This window comes from Saccostrea cucullata, unplaced genomic scaffold, assembly GCF_032062105.1.
Source record: "Saccostrea cucullata isolate Sc308-1 unplaced genomic scaffold, CSIRO_AGI_Scuc_v1 ctg2343, whole genome shotgun sequence".
NCBI classification, from domain to species: domain Eukaryota; kingdom Metazoa; phylum Mollusca; class Bivalvia; order Ostreida; family Ostreidae; genus Saccostrea; species Saccostrea cuccullata.
Genome location: NW_026935979.1, coordinates 1,039 through 21,523, shown reverse-complemented (window position 1 = coordinate 21,523; position 20,485 = coordinate 1,039). Strand labels below are relative to the sequence as shown.

At 33.1% G+C, this 20,485-nt stretch overlaps 1 protein-coding gene across 1 annotated transcript; it reads right to left on the bottom strand.

Moving 5' to 3' along the window:
* Positions 1-127: 127 nt before the first annotated feature.
* On the bottom strand, positions 128-18,009 carry LOC134244396 (scavenger receptor class F member 1-like). The gene is made up of 8 exons (XM_062726671.1): positions 17,872-18,009; positions 17,342-17,584; positions 12,128-12,382; positions 11,696-11,830; positions 2,097-2,234; positions 1,715-1,855; positions 912-1,049; positions 128-292 (listed from the first exon to the last, which is right to left on the bottom strand). The coding sequence occupies exons 1-7, from the start codon at positions 17,921-17,923 to the stop codon at positions 955-957; spliced, it is 1,059 nt and encodes a 352-aa protein (XP_062582655.1). The 5' UTR covers positions 17,924-18,009; the 3' UTR covers positions 128-292; positions 912-954.
* Positions 18,010-20,485: the final 2,476 nt, after the last annotated feature.

Genomic DNA, 20,485 nt, shown 5'->3' with positions numbered 1-20,485 from the left:
ATTTCATTTTTAATTAGCTAATAATTTCTTTATATGAAGTCCGTTGGAGATGTGAAATTTCTTCTAAGTTGTGAGTCTCGTCTTTTATAAGACATGAATTCCCTCATTAAGTTCAGCATTTCGCTTTGGATAGCAAGGAGAAGAGAAGAAACGTTATCTGTACATTTCTCTCCTGAATACCCAGAATCACAAACCCCAAAACAAGATCCGGTCACGTGATTGCATGGTACGTTACCCTTACAGTAGCCGCATTGTTCTAGACAATCCATGCCAAACCATCCATTGCTACACGCTGTAAAAACGTATAAAAAGACATTAACACAAGGCACGGATCAACAATGTTTTTTTTACAGGAGGGTGGGAATTCCTACCGAGTAAAACATATATTAATTCAAATCATGAAATATCTTGATGAGGAAAAAATGAAATAAAATAAACAAACAAAACGTAATCTAATTTCCAAACGTGAAAAATGTAAGAGGGTGGGGGTTATTCCTTGACTTTTAAAATTATAAATATATTTGTAAAAAAATAGGAGGTCTGTATTCGAAGCTTTAAACGTATTACTTTTTTATCCCATATTAACATAGATCTGTGTTTTCGAGGATGGGTGAGCATTTTCTGGGAGCGTGGAGATATCTAAAGTCACAATTCCTTGGTTCAATTTATATATTTTAATATTTTGCAAATTCCAAGGGGGAGGGGGCACTCTACACCAGCCCTTCCTTTTATATCCACGCATAAATGCTGATATCACTGGAGAGGCAAAATAACAACTATCTTGTCAGACTAATGGAAGAAAAAGCAATTTTCAGCTCAATTTTTGGGTAATAAATTTTTTCAGAGTATATTGATCACATTAATACAAGATTCATGCAGTTTAGAAATAATTTCATCCCAATTCTATTTACTTTCGTTGCATAATGGTCCTTGGTACCCTGCGTCACATCCGTTTCAACAGGATCCACTTAGTGGTTGACATTGAGCTGAATTCAGGCAGTGACCACATGGCAAGCTACAATTCTTACCATAAAATCCACCATCACATGCTGATCGGATATTTTTTTAAAATAAAAAAATAAAGATTTTAAAATATCATTAAAATAATTCATTTTATTAGTTGTTATATGTTTACTTATCATGTGGAAAGCTTTAAACATACGATGAAAGAAATAAACATATAAAACTACTTTTGTTGAATTCAAATTGGACGAAGATATATGCATGTAAAACTATTTTAATTGAATTAAACTTAGGTGAAAATTATATGCATATAAACTATCTTAAATTTGTTGAATTTATATTAGTGAACAATATATGTATATAAAACTACATGTAAATCTGTTGAATTCAAATAGGGTAAACAGATATATGCATATGAAACCCCATTTGTTGAATTAAATTCAGGTGAAAGATACTATATTTAGTAGTTTATTTCATGCATATACATTTACTTTTCTATTTGAACGTACGAATTTTGAACTGAAGAAGTCTAGTCAAAATTTAATAAACAGGTCCATAAGTCAAACAGCTAAAAGTAAGAAAAAGTCAAATTATAAATTTGGTAAACAGATAAATAAGTTAAATACCCACAACATATACTATACCCTTCCATAATTTGAACTTATTTAAAAAAAGTAAGTACATGTAGTGTTAAATGCACTCTACATTTATCCATGGGATCTATTAATCATCCTTTTAATGAAATATTTACTATTTGAACAATGAGGTCCCTTCCAGCCTGGTTGACATCCCCCGTCACACTCCCCTGTCGTTCTGTTGCACATTAAGGGATCACCACAGTTTTCGTTACAGTTTTGTTGACAGTTATTTCCAAACTTACCCCGTGAACACTCTGTAAAGAAGATTTTTAGAGATACTGACAAACATTTACAGTCGCCTGCATGGCGCGGTGGTTAGCGCCTCTGATCTAGAGCCGCGAAGTAAAGATTTGGTTCGAATCCGAATGACAACGGATTTTTTTTCTTGCTTCGCATTCGTGAAAATATCGAAACATCCGTCCAATTCGTGAAATAAAGTCAATATCCAGGTTTAAAAAATGAATATCCTTCATTATTTTTTTTTAAAAACATTACCGTTTTTACAAAATGTTCCCTCATATCCAGCATCACACCCTTTAAGACAAGAACCATTGATGTGATGGCATTGTTTAAATCCCAGACACGCTCCACATCTCTGTCCACAATTCTGCCCATATGTTCCCCCGTCACATTCTATTGATTATAAGGAACGTAGTTTTAATACACGATGAGATGGATTTTTAGCTGTGTTTTCTTTATAATACTTTGGAAAAAAACATACAGTTACAAAAACTCTAAAGTAGTATTTCATGAGGAGAGAAGAAATTTTTATAGAAAGATTTATAGAAAGATTTAAATGAAAAAAAGAGAATAATTATAGTTTTATAGAGGGAAACACTTTTCAAAGGACGAATAGGACCTTGACCTGAAAAAAAATCCTGTAAATAATTTTTTTCGTATTGTTTATATTACTAATTTAGTATGTAATTAACATCTTTAAGCAATCCTGTCATGAGATTTCTTGATTTATTAAAAGGATATCGCCTCACAAATATCGCCCTGTATTCTGTGTGTATGGAGTTTCGATATTTTGATGTTTACGGGTCCATTACGGAGTCCATGATACGTATTTTTACGCACAAATAATAAATATGTGAGATAACAACATATAATCGAATATTTCAGAATATTCACACTGTTTAAAATATTTGAAAGCTTTTGTTTTATTTTCACATAGTATTTGTGTGGGATAATTTCTGCATTTCTCAAGGCAGCCTTAAAGACAAAAAACTTTTTTTTTCTTGAAAAAAATATAAAATAATATTTCTAGATTTCTGACTGAATGTAAGTCGTTCATCGTAATTAATAACTGCATAAATATCACAGGGGGGGGGGGGGGGCTTACCTCATTATCGCACAGGGCATCGTTGAATTTGAAAAAGCATGATAAAACGCTTCTCGTTTGCATTTTTCGAATTGCGGGAAAGCGATTGTGACGTCACACGAAAACATAAACACATAAAATTATCTAAACAGAAAGAATTTCTGCTACCAAACACGAACGAATATTGATTTAACAAGTGCTTAAAAAAAGGACTACAATACGTGGACCATATGCATATCTTTCTAACCGAAATTCAATTGAAAAAAAATTCTAAGTTTATTGGATATTCGTGTAGATACGTTCACATTATCTATACTTGCCTACTCTGACTGATAGAACTTTCATAGAAAAATTATTAAATTTTATCTCCGATTAGCCTCTAGTTTTGCCATTAAAAAAAAGAAATCGGGTAATATTTTGATACATTATCACCCATAACGGTTTAGACTTTATACACATTCTATATATATTCGGAAGAAATCTATTATTGGAAAATTAGATCTGATAGTACACGTGTAGCGCAGCTCTGTAGTACGCATTCTTTTTCGGAGCAGCCCCCCCCCCCCCCCCACTTGGAAAACCGTTGCTACAGGCTTGTATCAAGCTGTATTTGGATTCCTATATATCAAATTAGTTGAAATCCCTGATGCATAAAACTAATGCTGGTGGATACTTCTATTTTTTAAAGCGTATAGTACTAGTCGTTGACTGAAGTTTTTAATTCAAGTTGTTAGGTTATCTGTACATGTATGTACTGCATGTTCTTCCTACTTTTTATAATGCTTGTGCCACAGAATCAATATAAAAGTATGTGTATAAGATGAAAATTTGGATCCGCCAATGAATATATAATTATATAAAAATTTATAAATATGAAGTGCAGATTTAAAGCGAAATTTGTTAATGAATAGCATATTCGAATTCGAATAGGTCGATTTATTCTACGGAGTTTCTCGGATGGCTCGTACCGAGTGGAGCGTTGCGGAGTCAGCCAAGGATTGCCGATTGCAATTCTCTAACATTCTCGCGCATGCGTAGCCTAACGTTTGCCCAGGACATCCGGTTAAACCTCGCTTTTATTTTTTTCTGCGCGGACCTCAGGGTCCACGTAAAAAATCAGCTTCAGAAATTTATCATGATTCATCGACTTTGACATGTCTCTTGTAAAATGAAACTAATCATGAAGGGTGTACAGTCCCTAAACGTTCCATTTCCAATTTTTCCGTTCGTTCAGCGTTCATTCACCATTCGCTCTCCGTTCACAGTTTTGCGTTCACCGTTCACCGTTCGCTAGCGTTCACCGTTCACAAAACATTCACTGTTCACTCTTCGTTCCGTTTACTTTGCGTTCACCTTGCGTTTACCGTTCACCATTCACTTATCGATCAATCTTCATTGTCATCCGGAACTCCGGAAAGATAAGTCTTATCTTTTTGATGGTAAGGATTTACACATTTTTTAATTAAATAACTAAGATATCGTGTTTGAAGAATAATTACACTGTATTTCATTGCAAAAAGTATCTACTATCTTATATTTCTATTTTTATAACTTAGCTGTTACTTTATCCATGAAATTTCCCTGGCAAAAAATCCATTAAGTTTCTACATGTATGTAGAACGATGCTGAAATATTAAATTTAAATAACGGCAATGTAAAAATGCTTCAAGCACGGCAACATTTTGTTGTAATGTAAAAGACGACAAATCGTTAATGGAATGATAGTAATCCAAGTCGTTTACAAGATAAGAATACCCCCGAAAAATGTTTCTAACACGTATTTTAAAAAAAATGCACGAAAACAGATAAGAACTACATATAGGTCTGAGAATTATGAACAGTACTGAAGATGTTCAGTTAATTAGATATCTTTAGAGATAATCAAATTGATAGTACGATTTTAAATTCTAGAAAAGACCAACTGTTTGAAATGTAATGCATTAGAATTTTTTTCTAATTTACGTTTAGTCTATCATTAAAGAGGGAAAATTCCTTCCTACACCGTGCCTAAATATATGTTTGATTAAGAGCTCCCCCCCCCCACACACACACACACACCCCGGCTCCTTTTCTCCCGAAATCAAATCTTAGTTAGTATTTTCAGTATAATTTAGTTAATATTTAATGTATTTTCAGTATATTTTAACTAATATTTAATGTGTATTGTAACAAAAGAAAATCAGTCTTAAAACAAACATCGTAACTGTAATTAAACAATAGTATTTAAAAATATACATTTGCCGACAGTAGTATTTTTAATTGGCAGGGAATATGTTTCAAATTCGATTTTAAACTTAATCCTTCCAAGTATAAATCCCATTATTTATTTTTTTTTCTGCAGAAATGCAAAAATCAGATCTAGAAAATGATAGGGAAAAATAGTAAAACTTCTTGGAAATACTAAGTAACTCTTTGCCTTCGGCATGTTCGGTGAAACGAGATTTCCACACCTCCACTGTGTCGAATGATTTTGATTGACAGGACAATCACGTGGACTTCCTGTGAACCGTGTGAACTTGAAGATGGAAAATAAAAGCCGATGAATACTGTCAAATGGATTTGTTAATCAAAAAAATGATTACTTTTACTGCTTGGAATATTTAGGAGAAATAATAATTTTTATATGATACAACGTTAACAGATATCTGAGAATGAAGGGGGTATCTCTCTCTCTCTCTCTCTCTCTCTCTCTCTCTCTCTCTCTCTCTCTCTCTCTCTCTCTCTCTCTCTCTCTACATTTCTCTGCTCAATAAAATCCATGACAGCTCATTACTCATTAAGTTTTGAAAATGTGATCCATTACAAATAATTTCATTGCCTCTTTCCAACATCTTGTTCGAGTATAATCACGGCCGGTGTAACGTTGAATATTGACCTCAGTTGAAAAATTGACCCGGGGTTCATTTATCAACGTTGAATATTGAACCAGGGGTGTTTTTTCTCCGTTGAAAATTGAGACCAAAAGTCGTTGAATTTATACCCGGAGTCATTTTTCAACAGCTTGATATTTTTTTCTTATCCTCGATGACCTCAACAAGTTGAAAATGGACCCTGTTGAATATTGACCCCACCTCAGAGTTTGAACACTTTTGAACTAGGAAGTTGCTTTACGAGATCTATCAGTATGTATCTATTTATATTTCGGTTTCAATTTTCTCCTTTTTCAAGAATAATAGAAATAAACCTATCACCCCGTTTATATATGTACATTTTGATCAGTACACGATTTCAGTTATCTTCAAGCATGACAACTTTAATTTTTGAAAATCCACATCCATAAATAAAGCTCTACAAAACTATGAAAAGGGCATAAAAACAAAAATCCTGTAAATCTGGTGTGAAGAAAGTAAGCCCTATATAAAATTATATTGATCAGGTGGGCAGAACATCCTATCTAGTCAAATTCAGTATAAAAATTAACAAAATTAAAAGCCTTAAAATTAAAATAAACACATCGGTCAAATCAAAATGAATCCAATGATAGGTAATATTTGTGAGAAGATCAATATAGCGACCATAACATGTAAGTAATGCTGACTTTAAACTATAGGAAATGTTCATTGAATGGTTGGTTGCCCCCCCCCCCCACACACACTTTTCTATGGTCAGGAAAATGTAGTATAAAGAAATGGGACTCAAAAAAGTTGGCATTGGAAAAAAGTTGGCCTCTATTAAAATAAATGTAGTGTTGTGAGCAAAAAAAAAAATTTATATAAATCAACAAATTTCTGAACTATATTGTATTTTTTGTTACTATGTTTACTAATATTCAGGATTTACTTATACAAATGTACTTCTTTGTAAATAAATAATATAAGCGAAATATTGCAATTTTAAGCTTCATGTAACTTTGAAATCTAAGATTTTTTTTTTTTTTAAATAGTTTTTTATTCTGAGAATATAACTGAATTACTGAATTCAGTGTGCATTGAATACATTGGTGTCAGAAGCAAATTGAAATTGCGGGGGGGGGGTGGGGCTAATTGAAAGAGAAAAAAAATCAAATCTGAAAAAAAATGAAAGAAAAAGAAAAAATTTTCATTGTCCAAACTGGTAGTCCAAACCCGAAAATCCTATTGGGGGTGGGTGGGGGGTGGGAGTAGGGTCCAATTTTTTATTTAAAAAGCACTATCAAGAAGCACTATCACTTGTTGTGATCCGGGTTAGAATAGGTCCTCAGTACCCCCTTGCTTGTCGTAAAAGGCGACTAAATGGGGCGGTCCTTCGGATGAGACCGTATAAACCAAGGCCCCGTTTCACAGCAGGTGTGGCACGATAAAGATCCCTCCCTGCTCAAAGGCCCTGAGTGCCGAGCATAGGCCTAAATTTGTAGGCCTTCACCGGCAATTGTGACGTCTCCATATCAATGAAATATTCTGGAGAGGGACGTTAAACAGTATACAATCAATCAATCAATCTTTCTTTGACTACACTGTCACGTGCCTGTTGAAAGCGGGGGGGGGGGGTTGAGCTAAACAAAAGTTACATTGTTCAATGCCTATATTATGTCTATCTTTGCAAAAAAAAGGCGGTAAGCATCCCTGACGCCCTCCTCGTTTTCGACGCCTATAGATTAAATCACAGCTGTGAAAACCATGTCATAAACATGTGTTTTTATGCTATTGAATTTTAACCGGTTTCATGATCAAAATTCCACGACCCGACTCAGTTTTCAACGGACTAGGGTCTAAATTCAACACCTTTGGTCTCACTATTCATCGTTGAAAAATTACCCCCGGGTCAATTTTCAACCCGGGTCGAAATTCAACGTTACATTGGGAAATATCTACAGATACATGTAGAATTTTCTAAAATAATCATCATAGAAGAATAAAAATGACACATAAAGTTTTAATATTTTGCATTAGAATTCTAAAATACAAGTGTATTCATGCAATACTTCAACAGACATTTGTAAATAATAAAAAAAAAATAATTAAAAAAAAAAATCCGTTATTTTACTCAGATTCGCCTTGGCACGGAAACACTTGTATGATTGTTTCAACCGGGGACAATGTAATATCTTATTAGTTGAAAGAATAAGCATATTTACTTTACGGTAATTAGAATCATGTTACACTGTATTAAAATATTGATTCAAAACACATGTATGTGCAGAAATTATTTATTTATTGCTTATTTTTATTTTAGCACCTGAAATTAGAATTATAAAATAGAAGAATAATTTCAATGCGGAAAAGATCGGAGGCATTCGTTCACCTTGCGTTCACCGTTCATTCACTGTTCACTTTGCCCTCGCGTTCGCGCTCCGTTTTCGTTCTGTGTTCACTCACCGTTCACCATCCACACATCGTTCACCAAGTTGCGTTCAACGTTCGCTCTGCGTTCGTTCGCCGTTCATTCAGCGTTTGTTCATCGTTCAGGTGGGAACGTAGAACGTTTTAGGGACTGTAGCTAATGTGTACTTGATCTCGCTGCACTGAGAATTGAAACACTGCGTCTTTGACGAGAAACGGATGTGTGTATTTGGCAATTTCATACTATCTAAATGTTTGCAAGATCTTTAAAAAATCTCAAATATCTATTATAAAAAAGAAATGTTAAAAAACACTTTTACATTAAGAATACACGAGAACAGTTGATTTTAAAACGTTTAACATGTACATCAGTATCGACTATGACGTAATCTGTCTTTTGCGTCATGTGACATGTGCCCTGTCTCCGCTTTAAGAAGAAAATGCACGTGTTTTACTGACAAGATAAAGTACTCAGTAATTTCCATACCCATACTCAAAATCAAATATCACAAAGTTGGCAATCTGGGTTTTTCTAAAACTCTGTTTAAGGTATTTCAACCCTCACAATTTTAGTGGTTCAAAGTACAAAAACAATTTATCTTCATTTAATATGGTTTAAATTTACCAATTATTGCAAAAAGAAGGACAGGTTGCCATATTATTTAAAATGGGAGACATATATATACAGAAGTATAATTATGTCAACATCAAAAACCGTACATTTTCAGCTAACAGTATTACAAAAATCATGTAAAAACTGCTTAAAAATGCACAAGTCTGATGCTGAAAGTTCAGAAATACTTGCTACTTTAAAAATACTTTTGAATTTTAGATAACTGGGAAACTATTTTATATTAGAAGTACAATAATGAATGAAGATACCTTAGAAGGAGTTACATGTATTACCCTTGTCAATTTTTTTTAAAGATTGAATAATTGATTATATAAAAAAAAAAATATACATTTTCAAAATTCTTTTACTTGGGTATGAATTTAAATCAATAACAGCTTTTGCAAAAACCTATCACATCAAACGAGCATGGAATTACCTTAATATAACACTATTATCTGAGCTTTTGTAAAGAATAAGATTCCTTAGAAGAGAGCTAAAATAATGTTAAATGTAGTTAAATGTAGTTTAATTGCCTTCTTTTTATATATTGCAAATTAAAACAGCACCATGTGGAAAAATGAAAAGCTCTTTGTTTACGCAACTCATTTATGTTCTTTTCATAGAGATGTAAGTGTATGTTTTTATATTTTATATCCTGAAGCGTTGATAGCATTTTGAAGAAATGCTTTGTCTTACTTAAGGAAGAACTAAATTATGTCAAAGATTGTACCGTTAATTGTTTTTTTTACGTAAATAGGGAAGAAAAGCAGAAAAGACTCTAAAAATTATAGCATGTTAAAATAAGCTGAAAGTATTTTGAATACAAAATATGTCTTCTATGTGCTGTATATATAGACATGTTTTGATTTTGATAGATCTGTTAGTGTTGAGAGTATTTTTTGACATGATTTGTTTAAAATGAAAGTGAAACACGCCCCCTTCGATTTAAGTCTGGTTTTTAACATTACTACGAATAAGTTATATTAATACAGATATAACCATTTACCTAACTATATGATTATAACATCATAAATGTTGTCATCTGATCATTCAATAAATGCATTATAAATGTACATTAGAATATAATTTACAGCTCAAAATAAGCCGTTTAAATTTACATAATAATTCGAATCCATGTATTTTTTTTAAGAGTATATCTAACAAATATAGCAGAAATGGGAGAAAATCAGGGTATTTATCTGATGAAGAAGGACATGGAGATAACGAACAGTTTTCAATAACAAAGTCCATAAAACAATACAAAATAGGATCAGAGCAAACGCGGACCTCCGAAACATCAGATGTGGGATGAACTTTTAGGTAACTAAATGTTATAGTGTTTGATGTTTGCTGATTCTCCTTTTGTTTGTGAATCCAATATTTTGTCATTTCTTATTTATAATAAATGACATATTTCATTCTTAGATATTTGTCCTGCTTTATATAGTCAGTTTACGCAAAAACAAGCTTCGTTGAGCTCGTTGGATGGAAAACGGTTGAAGCATACAATTGTAAATGCAATATACATGTATATTGAGATATAATTAACAGCTCTACATAAAACTGTTGAAATTTGCATAATAATTCAAAATCAATTTTGTTTATAAATAATGTTCAACAAAAGTAGATTTTTTAGGTTTTGAAACCTTATATTTTTCGATACATGTACCTAATGCTTTCAGTAATTGGTACAGTTCCATCTATTTGATAGTGCTATGATTTGTTTTAAAAGAGATCTTAAAAACCATTTAAGATTAAAATTACTACAATGAATAAGATAGTCAGTACATTATTCTGAGCCACATTACATGTAGCCATAATTAATATTTATTTATAGTTGGCATTAACAATTTCTGGTTTAAAAGTTAACATACATGCAATCTAAAACTATTCTTAAGATAGCTCCGTAGTTTCAAGATTTTCTGTCAAACTGATAATTTTTTTTTTTTAATTTGAATACCTTGAATATGTCATAGACTAACTTAAACTTTCATCAAAAACATAGCTTTGCAGGTAAATTTTCAAGCAACATGTCTCTAAGTACATAGATCTAAAAAAAATTAACAGCCAAAATAGAACATAAAGAAGTGTGATATCATATTTTATGTAACTATGCACCAAATTACATCAAAATATTAAAACTTAGAAAAATCAAAAAAACATTCATTTGCCAAGAGAATATTTGAAACGTTATTGGAAAATATTTACAAATTGTTGCTGAATCTATCCACGTCTTACAAAAAAAAAAAAAATCTCAAAAATCTTTATATTTAATATTTCTCAAAATCTAAACTGTTAACATGCCATATCTTCCTGTAAGACTATTAAAAATTATATCTAAGGTTAACAAAATCACATACTTAATTATGGTTGACCAGAGCAAATGAACAAAACAGCCTTTTGAACACGAATGCCCCCGTTTTTGGAATATCCATTTTTGAAACATTCTTTGCAAAGTTTAAAAATGTAAAACTTAGAAATGATGATATAGGCTTTAAATAACTAACAATCAATCTCAAATAAGTTTGTATAAAAAAAAATAAAAAAGGCTTTGGATCCATAAATAAAATAACGAATTTTGTGTCGGTGTATATACTTTATGACACATATAGTATGGATCCTATGGACATAGTGCAAGGTGTTTATCTCCATAAACATTAATGTATATTAAATGCTTGGTATGCACAATGACACCATGATAAACAAATATATACTTGCTGAATTATTTTCAGTCGTCCAAATATATTTTATTTCAATAGGAAAGTGATAATCAGAATTGTATACTGGTGTGTAAAAATGTGGATCTTCCTAAATAACAAAAAAAAAGTTCAATTAGATTTGGATTAGCGAGGGAAGCAAGCAATCTTTCCAATAATAAAGAAATCTTTCGTCTACTTACCTAATTCACCCTGGTGTCCATGGTATCCAGGTTTACACCCCTGACACGCACCTGTCTCTATGTGACAATAACGACAGTTGGCATCGGGACAAGGGAGGGAACAGTCCGGTCCATAGACTCCTGTTCTTTTGCAACCTTAAATAACATGGAATATAAACTAGATTACGTAAATGAACTGATTTGTGATTTTGTTTAAATTCTTTTATCATTTTGTATTTTTTTTTTTAGAAAACCAATATTTAGATTTAGAATAATTTGTTTGTATTTTAAGGACCCTTGTAGAACAATACCTTCAAATAAAATTGTTTTCTTTTGAATCCATAGACCTTTAAACAATTATGATAATAAAACAAGGATGTGTAGTCTTTTTACCTACATAAGACAAATCTCAAATCTCATATATTGAATAGAACAAAATAGGTAAACCCATACCATTCACCTCCACTTCACATAACTCAGCGTGTGCATCATATGAGTACTCTCTGTGATAGGTTGAATTTTTTGGTCTCTCGTTATAGTAAATGACAAATTGTCCATGTACAGGACACGGTATGTCAATAACGGCTGGAATCGTAGCTGCTGTATTGTTTGTGTCATGGAAACATAAATGACCACCAAGTCTGTCTGTCGTGTTAGAAACATAAACATAGAACCCCAAAAGACGTCTTGTGTAACCATTAAAAGGACCTGAATATAACGTAATTTAAATTTGAAAATATGTGAACAATCAATTGCATACTTCCTTTTTTTTGTTCAATAATAAAAAAAAATTATAGGAAACGTGTGTTTTTGAAAAGTACCTGTTTTATAAGTGTCTGTCTACGAGTAAACCATGCGAATTACTTCATAATTCCCAATAACCGACTTCAAGAAAATCCCTTTGATAATTTTAATTTGAAAAAAATCATATCTTGCATTAGATTATTTCGTGCTGAAAACTGTGGTTCTCTTTGAGGTCTTGGATTTATTTCTTTGATTTAAAGACACCAATTGATAGCTGAAAGGTCAAGGTTGACCTTTTTTCCATCTGTTTGATTTTTCTTGTTCTTCCATCCTCATCGTTTCCATAAGTGGGGGCAAGAGTTCTCTGAATTTGCTTGTTTTATATTTTGGATCATTTGCAGGTTAGCATTAAACTCAGGTATCCATTAATGACCTAGTCATATTTCCCGGCCGGTGGCCGTAGATCGGTGGTGATCGGTATTAATCGGTAGTGTGGACGATGCCCCAACATCGGTCTACATCGGCCTAGTAGTCCTTAAAGTATCAGTCACATTATCCAGCGATGGGTAAACGATGGTTAACCAAAGCGTTTTTTTTTTATGAAAATGGCCTTGTTGCTGCCCGGCATTACAAAAGCCAAGCGATGCATTGCTAATCATAAAACGATGTTCGAGGGTAATCGGCCGATGCATATTACATCGCTCATACATTGGTGAACATCGTTCGTACGTTGGTCGACTATGGCGCAACATTGTGAAGGCTGAAAAAAGGGGGCGGGGCCCAATTTATACGGGAAAAGTTTACAGGGACGACACATAAAAAATGACTTTTATGTATTTCCCATAATATCTGAAAATGAAATAATTTGCAACTTTTAACTGTATTAGCATAATAAACAGCAATAAAACTTATCAATGCATTAAAAAAAAGTTGCTATTTAAATCCCATATAGGTGGTTATAAACAAATCACTGATCGCGATGAACTTGTAAACATGACGTCATTTTGGTAAAAATGACGTATTTTATGTGCTGTAAGAGTCAGATTGAGGAATTTTTTTAACAATGAAAAATGCGTTTTATTATTAAACGGACTACTATTTACAGGTTGTAAAGAGTCGATTAATACCAATGTATATATCCTTTGTATAGTGCGATCATTCATTTACTATCAAGAGAACGTATTTTATTAATTATGTCCTGTTTTTATGTACAGATTACGAATATTTTAAGATGCCTCATAAAATCGTACTTTCGCAAGGACATACACTGAATAGATATTAACCATCTTTTGAATATAGATAAAGGATATTTTTCATAACTTGAAAAGTCCTGCTGCTTTCTTTAAATCGAGAGCGTGATATTATAAGGACACAAATATTTGGTAAAAGTCAAACATATTTCGACATTGGCCTATTAACTTGAAAATTTAACTATAAAAACGTGAATTCTATTCAAAGCAGAAGCAGTTTTCAGGGTGTACAAAGTATGCAGAAATAATTTATAGCTTGAATTTATAATTTAACTAGGGTATGCCCCTGCGATATTGAAATTTGTTAATGACCTACATTCAGGACACGAACTATGCATTCATCACGTGACTGTCCATCGATGGGACAAAACATCATACAGTATAGAGTGGGTTATACTATGCTATTTCAATAAGTTTTCAAGTTCATCGACTCAAGCCACGCCCGGAGTCCGCATATAGCTCTCTCCTACCCGTGGCTGCCTGATCACAAGAAGTGTTGTACTTTTGAATATTTACGCCTCTCAATTGTGACGTCATATTCAGTCAATGACAGGTTTTGTTTCCATCGCAATTGAAATCAACAATTTACATCAGCAGTATACAAAAATATTTCGTACACTGCGATCGGATATTGACAGGTCACAACAAAGTTCATTATCCGACTATGCTTTACTCGCATTGGTTAATATTTCAATGAACTACGAGAAATTCTCCTCTCATTCAACCACGGCCAGAATGGGAGAAAATCCTACATTTCGGCCGTGGTTTGCGACGATGATTTAAGTTCTGTGATAATAAAACAGATTAATTAAAAAAAAAATTAAGTTAAAAAAATCACCCTTATTTGCACGTCTATATTCCGTTGATTTCTCACAGTAGGCCTTAACAGTGCTGCTTGGACAATGTTTGGTCGAACATCGGCCAATGATCGGCCGATGTTTGTTGCCCACCACTAAACCCCTCGATTACCTCAGATTCAACGGACACTTGACGATGCTCGGTCGTATATCGGCCAATCCTTGAAAGATGTGTTTATGATGGCTTGCCGATGAAGAGCAACATTAGACATCGGTGGAGACATCGCTGATCTTTATCTTCAACTTGTTTTCTACCGATTACCCCACTGATTCGCCAAATGGCCTCAGTCACTGTTCGATTACTAAAGGTGGCCGGCCGGCAACAACGCAATATTTATCAAAAAACGCATGGGCTTCTCATCGTTTACCCCATCGCTGGATAATGTGACTGCTACTTTAGGCATTTGAATTTCTTAGAAAATAGAAAATAAATGTAATTTAAGCAAACATTGCCAAGGCCCAGTTGTTTTAAAATTTAAATTCAAATTCCCAATGTCATTTAGAACATCAAAATACATGCTCTTTTGCGTTTTAGTATAAATGAAAATTAAATGAACTCTTCAAAAATGTCTTTCTTTAATTATTGCATTATTAATTATAAACTTTAATTCGAACATAAATTCTTCATTGTTTTTACAGATTTTGAATTCATATCACCCCAGTGAAAGATTGCATTTAAACTCGTCAAAAGATAAAAGATCATAGTATAAATTGTTTAACCTTGCAATAATATCCCGTCAAATGGAAATTATTCTCCTTTGTGTCACGTTTTTAAGAAATTGGACAATGTGCACAAGAAATTGGACAATGTGCAATACTATACAGGAGTTTTTACATTTTACATATGCAAAGGACATTAAGCATTAGGGTCCAAAGCACCACAATAAGGTACGGAGTTGATGATCCAAGTTCATTTCTTTGTCGACAGCCTTCCAAAGGAAAAGGATCAAGCTTTTTTTTTCATGATAGTACTGGGACTTTTGATTTTCCTAGACACCAATTAATGTGACGTATATTTTGCTTTCTTTCAGTGAAGTAGCTTCATATGTTCTTTTTTTTTCAGCTCATCTGAGCTAAAAGCTCAAGAATGTTTTCTGTTATCACCAAGTGCCGTCTCTCTGTCCATCTGCAAACTTCTCACATTTTTCAATATCTCTTCAAAAACCACTGGACCAATTATAACCTAACTTGGTACAAGACATCCTTGGGTAAAGGAACATTTGAATTTACAAAATGAAGGGCCAAGCCCACTTCCTTTGGGAAATAATCAAGAAAATACGAAAATAGAATGGGGTCGTTGATGACCCCATCGATTTGCCAAATGGCCTCAGTCATCTTTCGATTACGAAACGTGTCTTGCCGGCAACCACACCCTTTTTATAAAACAAAAAACGCATTGGTAGCCCATCTTACACGCCATTGCTTGATTATGTGACCTGATACTTGAATTAAGCATCATCAAATACTTCATTTAAATACTAGTTGTGTTTTTATAACTTTTTGGTATTAAAAGAAGACATAAACTTTATTCTGTCCATTCGTTTGTATGATTTTAGGACAGACAAAATCAGTAATCGGGGATTATTATTCTGTTTATTGCTGTTGGAAAGTTTCAAATCCAACTGTTACTTATCTCTTCATTTATATCATGATTATAAGTACAAGACAGTTGAGCTTCAGTCTCGACAAAGACCTATATATGTTTAAAAGATATTCAAATCATGCATCTGTGTGACATTCTGGATAATTGTAAACTAATTCCAGTCATCGAGATTGAAGGTAATGTGCCTGAATTGATGTAAAGTTAAAATTCTAAACACTCCTGTAGTATTCCAGCAAGCCTTTCTTCCCTAAAATAGGTCAATTTTGCTAGGGTGAAAAAATCCACTTATTCAAGTGTGCCTCCAAATTGCCTGTTTTTTTAAAAATAAAATATGTTGAAAAAAATTTTTGATGAAAATATAATCACTGAAGTGTTTCTTGAAGTTATTTACCTGTTTTCTATAGAATATCCCTTAGAATTATTATGACATTTTTGCACTCGCAGTTCTCCATTTGAAAAAGTGATAACTCCATTGATTTAAATTTGCAACCCAAATCCCTTTAATGCTAAAAAAATATCTAAAAACAATCACTTTTTGAAAGAAATGAAATCAATTGAAGCATTTCTTGGAATTTTATAGCTGTTCTTCAGACCAATCAAAAATCGTCATTCCTCATAATTTTCGTGGTCTTTTTGCATTTGTATCTCTTCACATTCAAACATGTATGTGGAATAAATGCGAAAGATAATTTTAAGAACGGTTTTAATTTCTTAAATTTATTAATTTTGAATCTGTAATGGAGATTTTTCATACACAAACAGAATTATGTAGAAAAGGTGTAATCTTTCAATGGTGGGTATAGAGATTTCCCGCCAATAAACTAATTACCCCCGTATCCATGGTAACAAATCAAATGACGTCAACAAACTTATGCAGAGAGAAAGTGACCCTGATTTCACTTAGTATTCAAAGTTTCACGAAATTTTGAAAAAAATTGCTTTCAGAGCATTCTGCATGGTTTTCTGGTAGACACGCACTAAGACTAAAATGTTTGTAATTAATACTGAACCATATTTTGAAAGGTCATCCAAAAATAACATTTCAAGTCTGGATGTTACGAAGAATTGATTTTCAATATTCGTTTAATAATCTTTTGAAGAACAAATGTATTATACAATTCTTGAATAACTGCATTTAATGATTTAAAATGTGATTTAAAATATACTGACCTTATTATGAAGTTAAACAATAAATCATTTTAATAAGAATTACCCCAAGGTAGATTATCCGTCCTGTAATATACCCGTATGTCGTGTATACTGTGGATAGATGTTAAGTTTACCCACCAGGTGGCTGTGTTGCGTCTACTTCCGGATATAGCACATTGTCCTCCAAAGGCTGATAGATTATTTCTCAGACCATCAACAGCATTACTAGAGTCGTATGTAGCATCTGCATACTTATTACTTCTATACGCTGACGATTGATAGGTTGGTTTACGTAAAGCTATGTTTTCTATGGGAAAACAGTGTTAGTGAAATACTAAACATAGCTTCATGTTTTGCATTTTTATCTTAATAAAGTTAAGGAACATATAATATAATTGATCAGTAAAATTTTATACGCAATAATGTACTAGTCTATTCCCACTGTTTTAGTTGTAGCAAACTTATCGTATCCTTTTAAGATAAATACTGTTATATACCGATCAATAACATTTATTAATCAAGATGAGAAATTCTTTTAAAAAAATCATCATAATTTAATTAAAAAAAAAACGTGCTTGAAGAAAGAAAACTTACCATATCCAAGGATAATGCGTAGAACTGACAGTAGCAGACCGATGTGTAGCATGGTGGTAGGAATGACTCTTTGATGAAGTTATGCGAGAGAACAGCACGTAACGCCTTAAACAAGATAATTGACCTAGATTGTAAGGAGCCTCTCCTCTATGAAAAGATTTTGTTATATGCTCCTTAACTTACCACTCACAAATTGCAGTGCATAAAAATGAATCATGGTTGATTTTATTAAAAGTTTTTCGTTTCAACGAAGATATTCTCTCATCCTCATAGTTAAGATGATTCGTATCATTCTCTTTTCTTCGCTAGACGTGGAGTCGCGAAGTAAAGAGTAAATCCTAACGTTGTGGGTTCGAATCCAAATGTGGGACGTGGAGACTAGTCCTGCGGATTTAACAGTATAAACGGAAGTCCCGTGTGGCAGTAGGTGCTGGCACAAAAAAGAATCAACACTACTCAATGGCCCTAAGTGCCGAGTACAGGACAAAATCTGTAGCTCTCTACCGGTAATGGCTAGGTCACATTTCCCGGCCGGTAGCCGTAGGCCGGTGGTAATCGGTAGTAATCCGTGGTGTGAACGATGCCCCAACATCGGTCCACATCGGTCTAGTAGTCCTAAAAGTATCAGTCACTTTATCCAGCGATGGGCATACGATGGGCAACCAATGCGTTTTATGATAAAAATGGTGTGATTGCCGGCCGGGCTTACGAAGGCCCACCGATGCATTGCTAATCATAAAGCGATGTTCCAGGATAATCGGCCGATGTATATTACATCGCTCATACATTGGTGAACATCGTTCGTACATCGGTCGACTACGGGCTAATGTTTGGTCGAACATCGACCGATGATCGGTCGTTATCTGTTGAACACCACTAAACTCTCCGATGATCTCAGATTCAACGGATATTGGACAATGCTCGGCCATACATCGGCCGATCCCTTAAAGATGTGTTAATGATGGGTTGCCGATGAGGAGCGATGTGAGGCATCGTTGGAGACATCGCTGAATTTTAACTACGAATTATTTCCTACCGATGACCCCACCGATTCGCAAAAAAGCCTCAGTCACCGTCCGATCACTAGTGGTACCCGGCCAGCAACCACGCCATTTTCATCAAAAAACGCATCGGTTTCTCATCGTATTCCCCATCGCTGGATAATGTGACTTATACTTAAATGGTGGCGTCTCCACCATGAAAAATTCTCGAGAGGGACGTAAAAACAACATACAATCAATCTTCTCTAGACGCCAAATATGAAGTTTAATATCTTCCTCATTCCTTAACGATTTTTGTTCAAAGGACTATATTTAGGACTACATAACAGTCAATTTTTGCCCCCTAAAAATTAACATTTAAGAATGATATTAAGATATGTTGATATTTATTTTGTAAAAGAGGTTATATTAGAAATATTTCCAATATATTTTTCACATTTATATGCACTCAATGGCTGTAATAACATGAGAAAAGATGCATTTTTACTATCTGAACAAAAAAGCTAAAAATATGCCTTGTTCTTGAAATTCATTTTTTGTTATTGAAAACAGAGCGCAGTGTAGAACATACATACTTTCTGTCACTAGTTAGTATTGGATAGTTACATCTTTTTTTAAATATAAAGTTTGTTCTAGTCTGCTCTCAGTATTTTCTGGAAGAAAAACTGCTTGAAAAATAAGCAGTTTAATTCAAAACATGCTTAAATTGCGGGGAAACGTGAATTTTATGATGTCATATTTCTAAATCAATGGCATTTTGATCAAAACGAAAATTACCAATAAAGGTCTCATGTATAGCTGAACAAATTAAAGCTATATATAAAGTAGAATTAAGATAATCATTTCAAGGGGCCATTTGAGACACTGATCATATAGGCTTTACAAAACGCTCACCTCTCATATATCGTAATACATGTACAATTCGAAAAAAAAAATCTGTTCACGCGATTTTCCCTTTGTTTTAATTTTATAAACTGTAGGCCTTTTGTTTGCAAACAATATTCTTATATAATATTTGAAAAACAAGACCTTCTGATGAAGATACAACTAAGTTGTGCACATCGGTTTTTTTTTTTATTTTTGCATTAAAATTGTACTAGAAAGGGATAGAAATTTGAAACGCCAAAACAGCAAAAATGTTGATCTATTTCCCTTTTATATTTCAGAAGCTAAATATATTTTGTGAAAACTTTAACCATTATAACCTTTAACCAAAATTATATTGATAAAAAGTTTCTCGTACATTTTGGTAATGCTCAATATGGTTTTGATACTTTTAGGTTTTGCAAACCAAACCAAACCCTTGGAGTTTTCACAGACTAATAGTTATTTCTTTGTGACTGTGTATCATAACAGATACCATTACATTATTAGCATAATTGATAACTAAATTTGAACATTTGTCAAATGACAAATCCAGTTTTGAAGGAAAGATAAAGTTATTGTAGGTCGCAAAAATTGCCTTAAAGAAATTGGTCGTTTTCAATTTAAAATTTTAAACTAATTTTTTTTTATATCGTTCAAATAAAATTAATAATGGCAACTCAATAAAAATTGTAGATTTATCTCAATGAATACATTACTGTAGAAACCCAAAGATTATATTGATAGAT

Excerpts from the sequence above, each read along its gene's own strand:
- LOC134244396 (XM_062726671.1), bottom strand. The coding sequence starts at position 17,923 with ATGCTACACATCGGTCTGCTACTGTCAGTTCTACGCATTATCCTTGGA. Across the intron at positions 1,856-2,096 it reads GGGAACATTTTGTAAAAACG|AGTGTTCACGGGGTAAGTTT; the intron begins GTAATGTTTTTA and ends TCTTCTTTACAG. Across the intron at positions 1,050-1,714 it reads GGGACCTCATTGTTCAAATA|CATGTGATGGTGGATTTTAT; the intron begins GTAAATATTTCA and ends ATATCCGATCAG.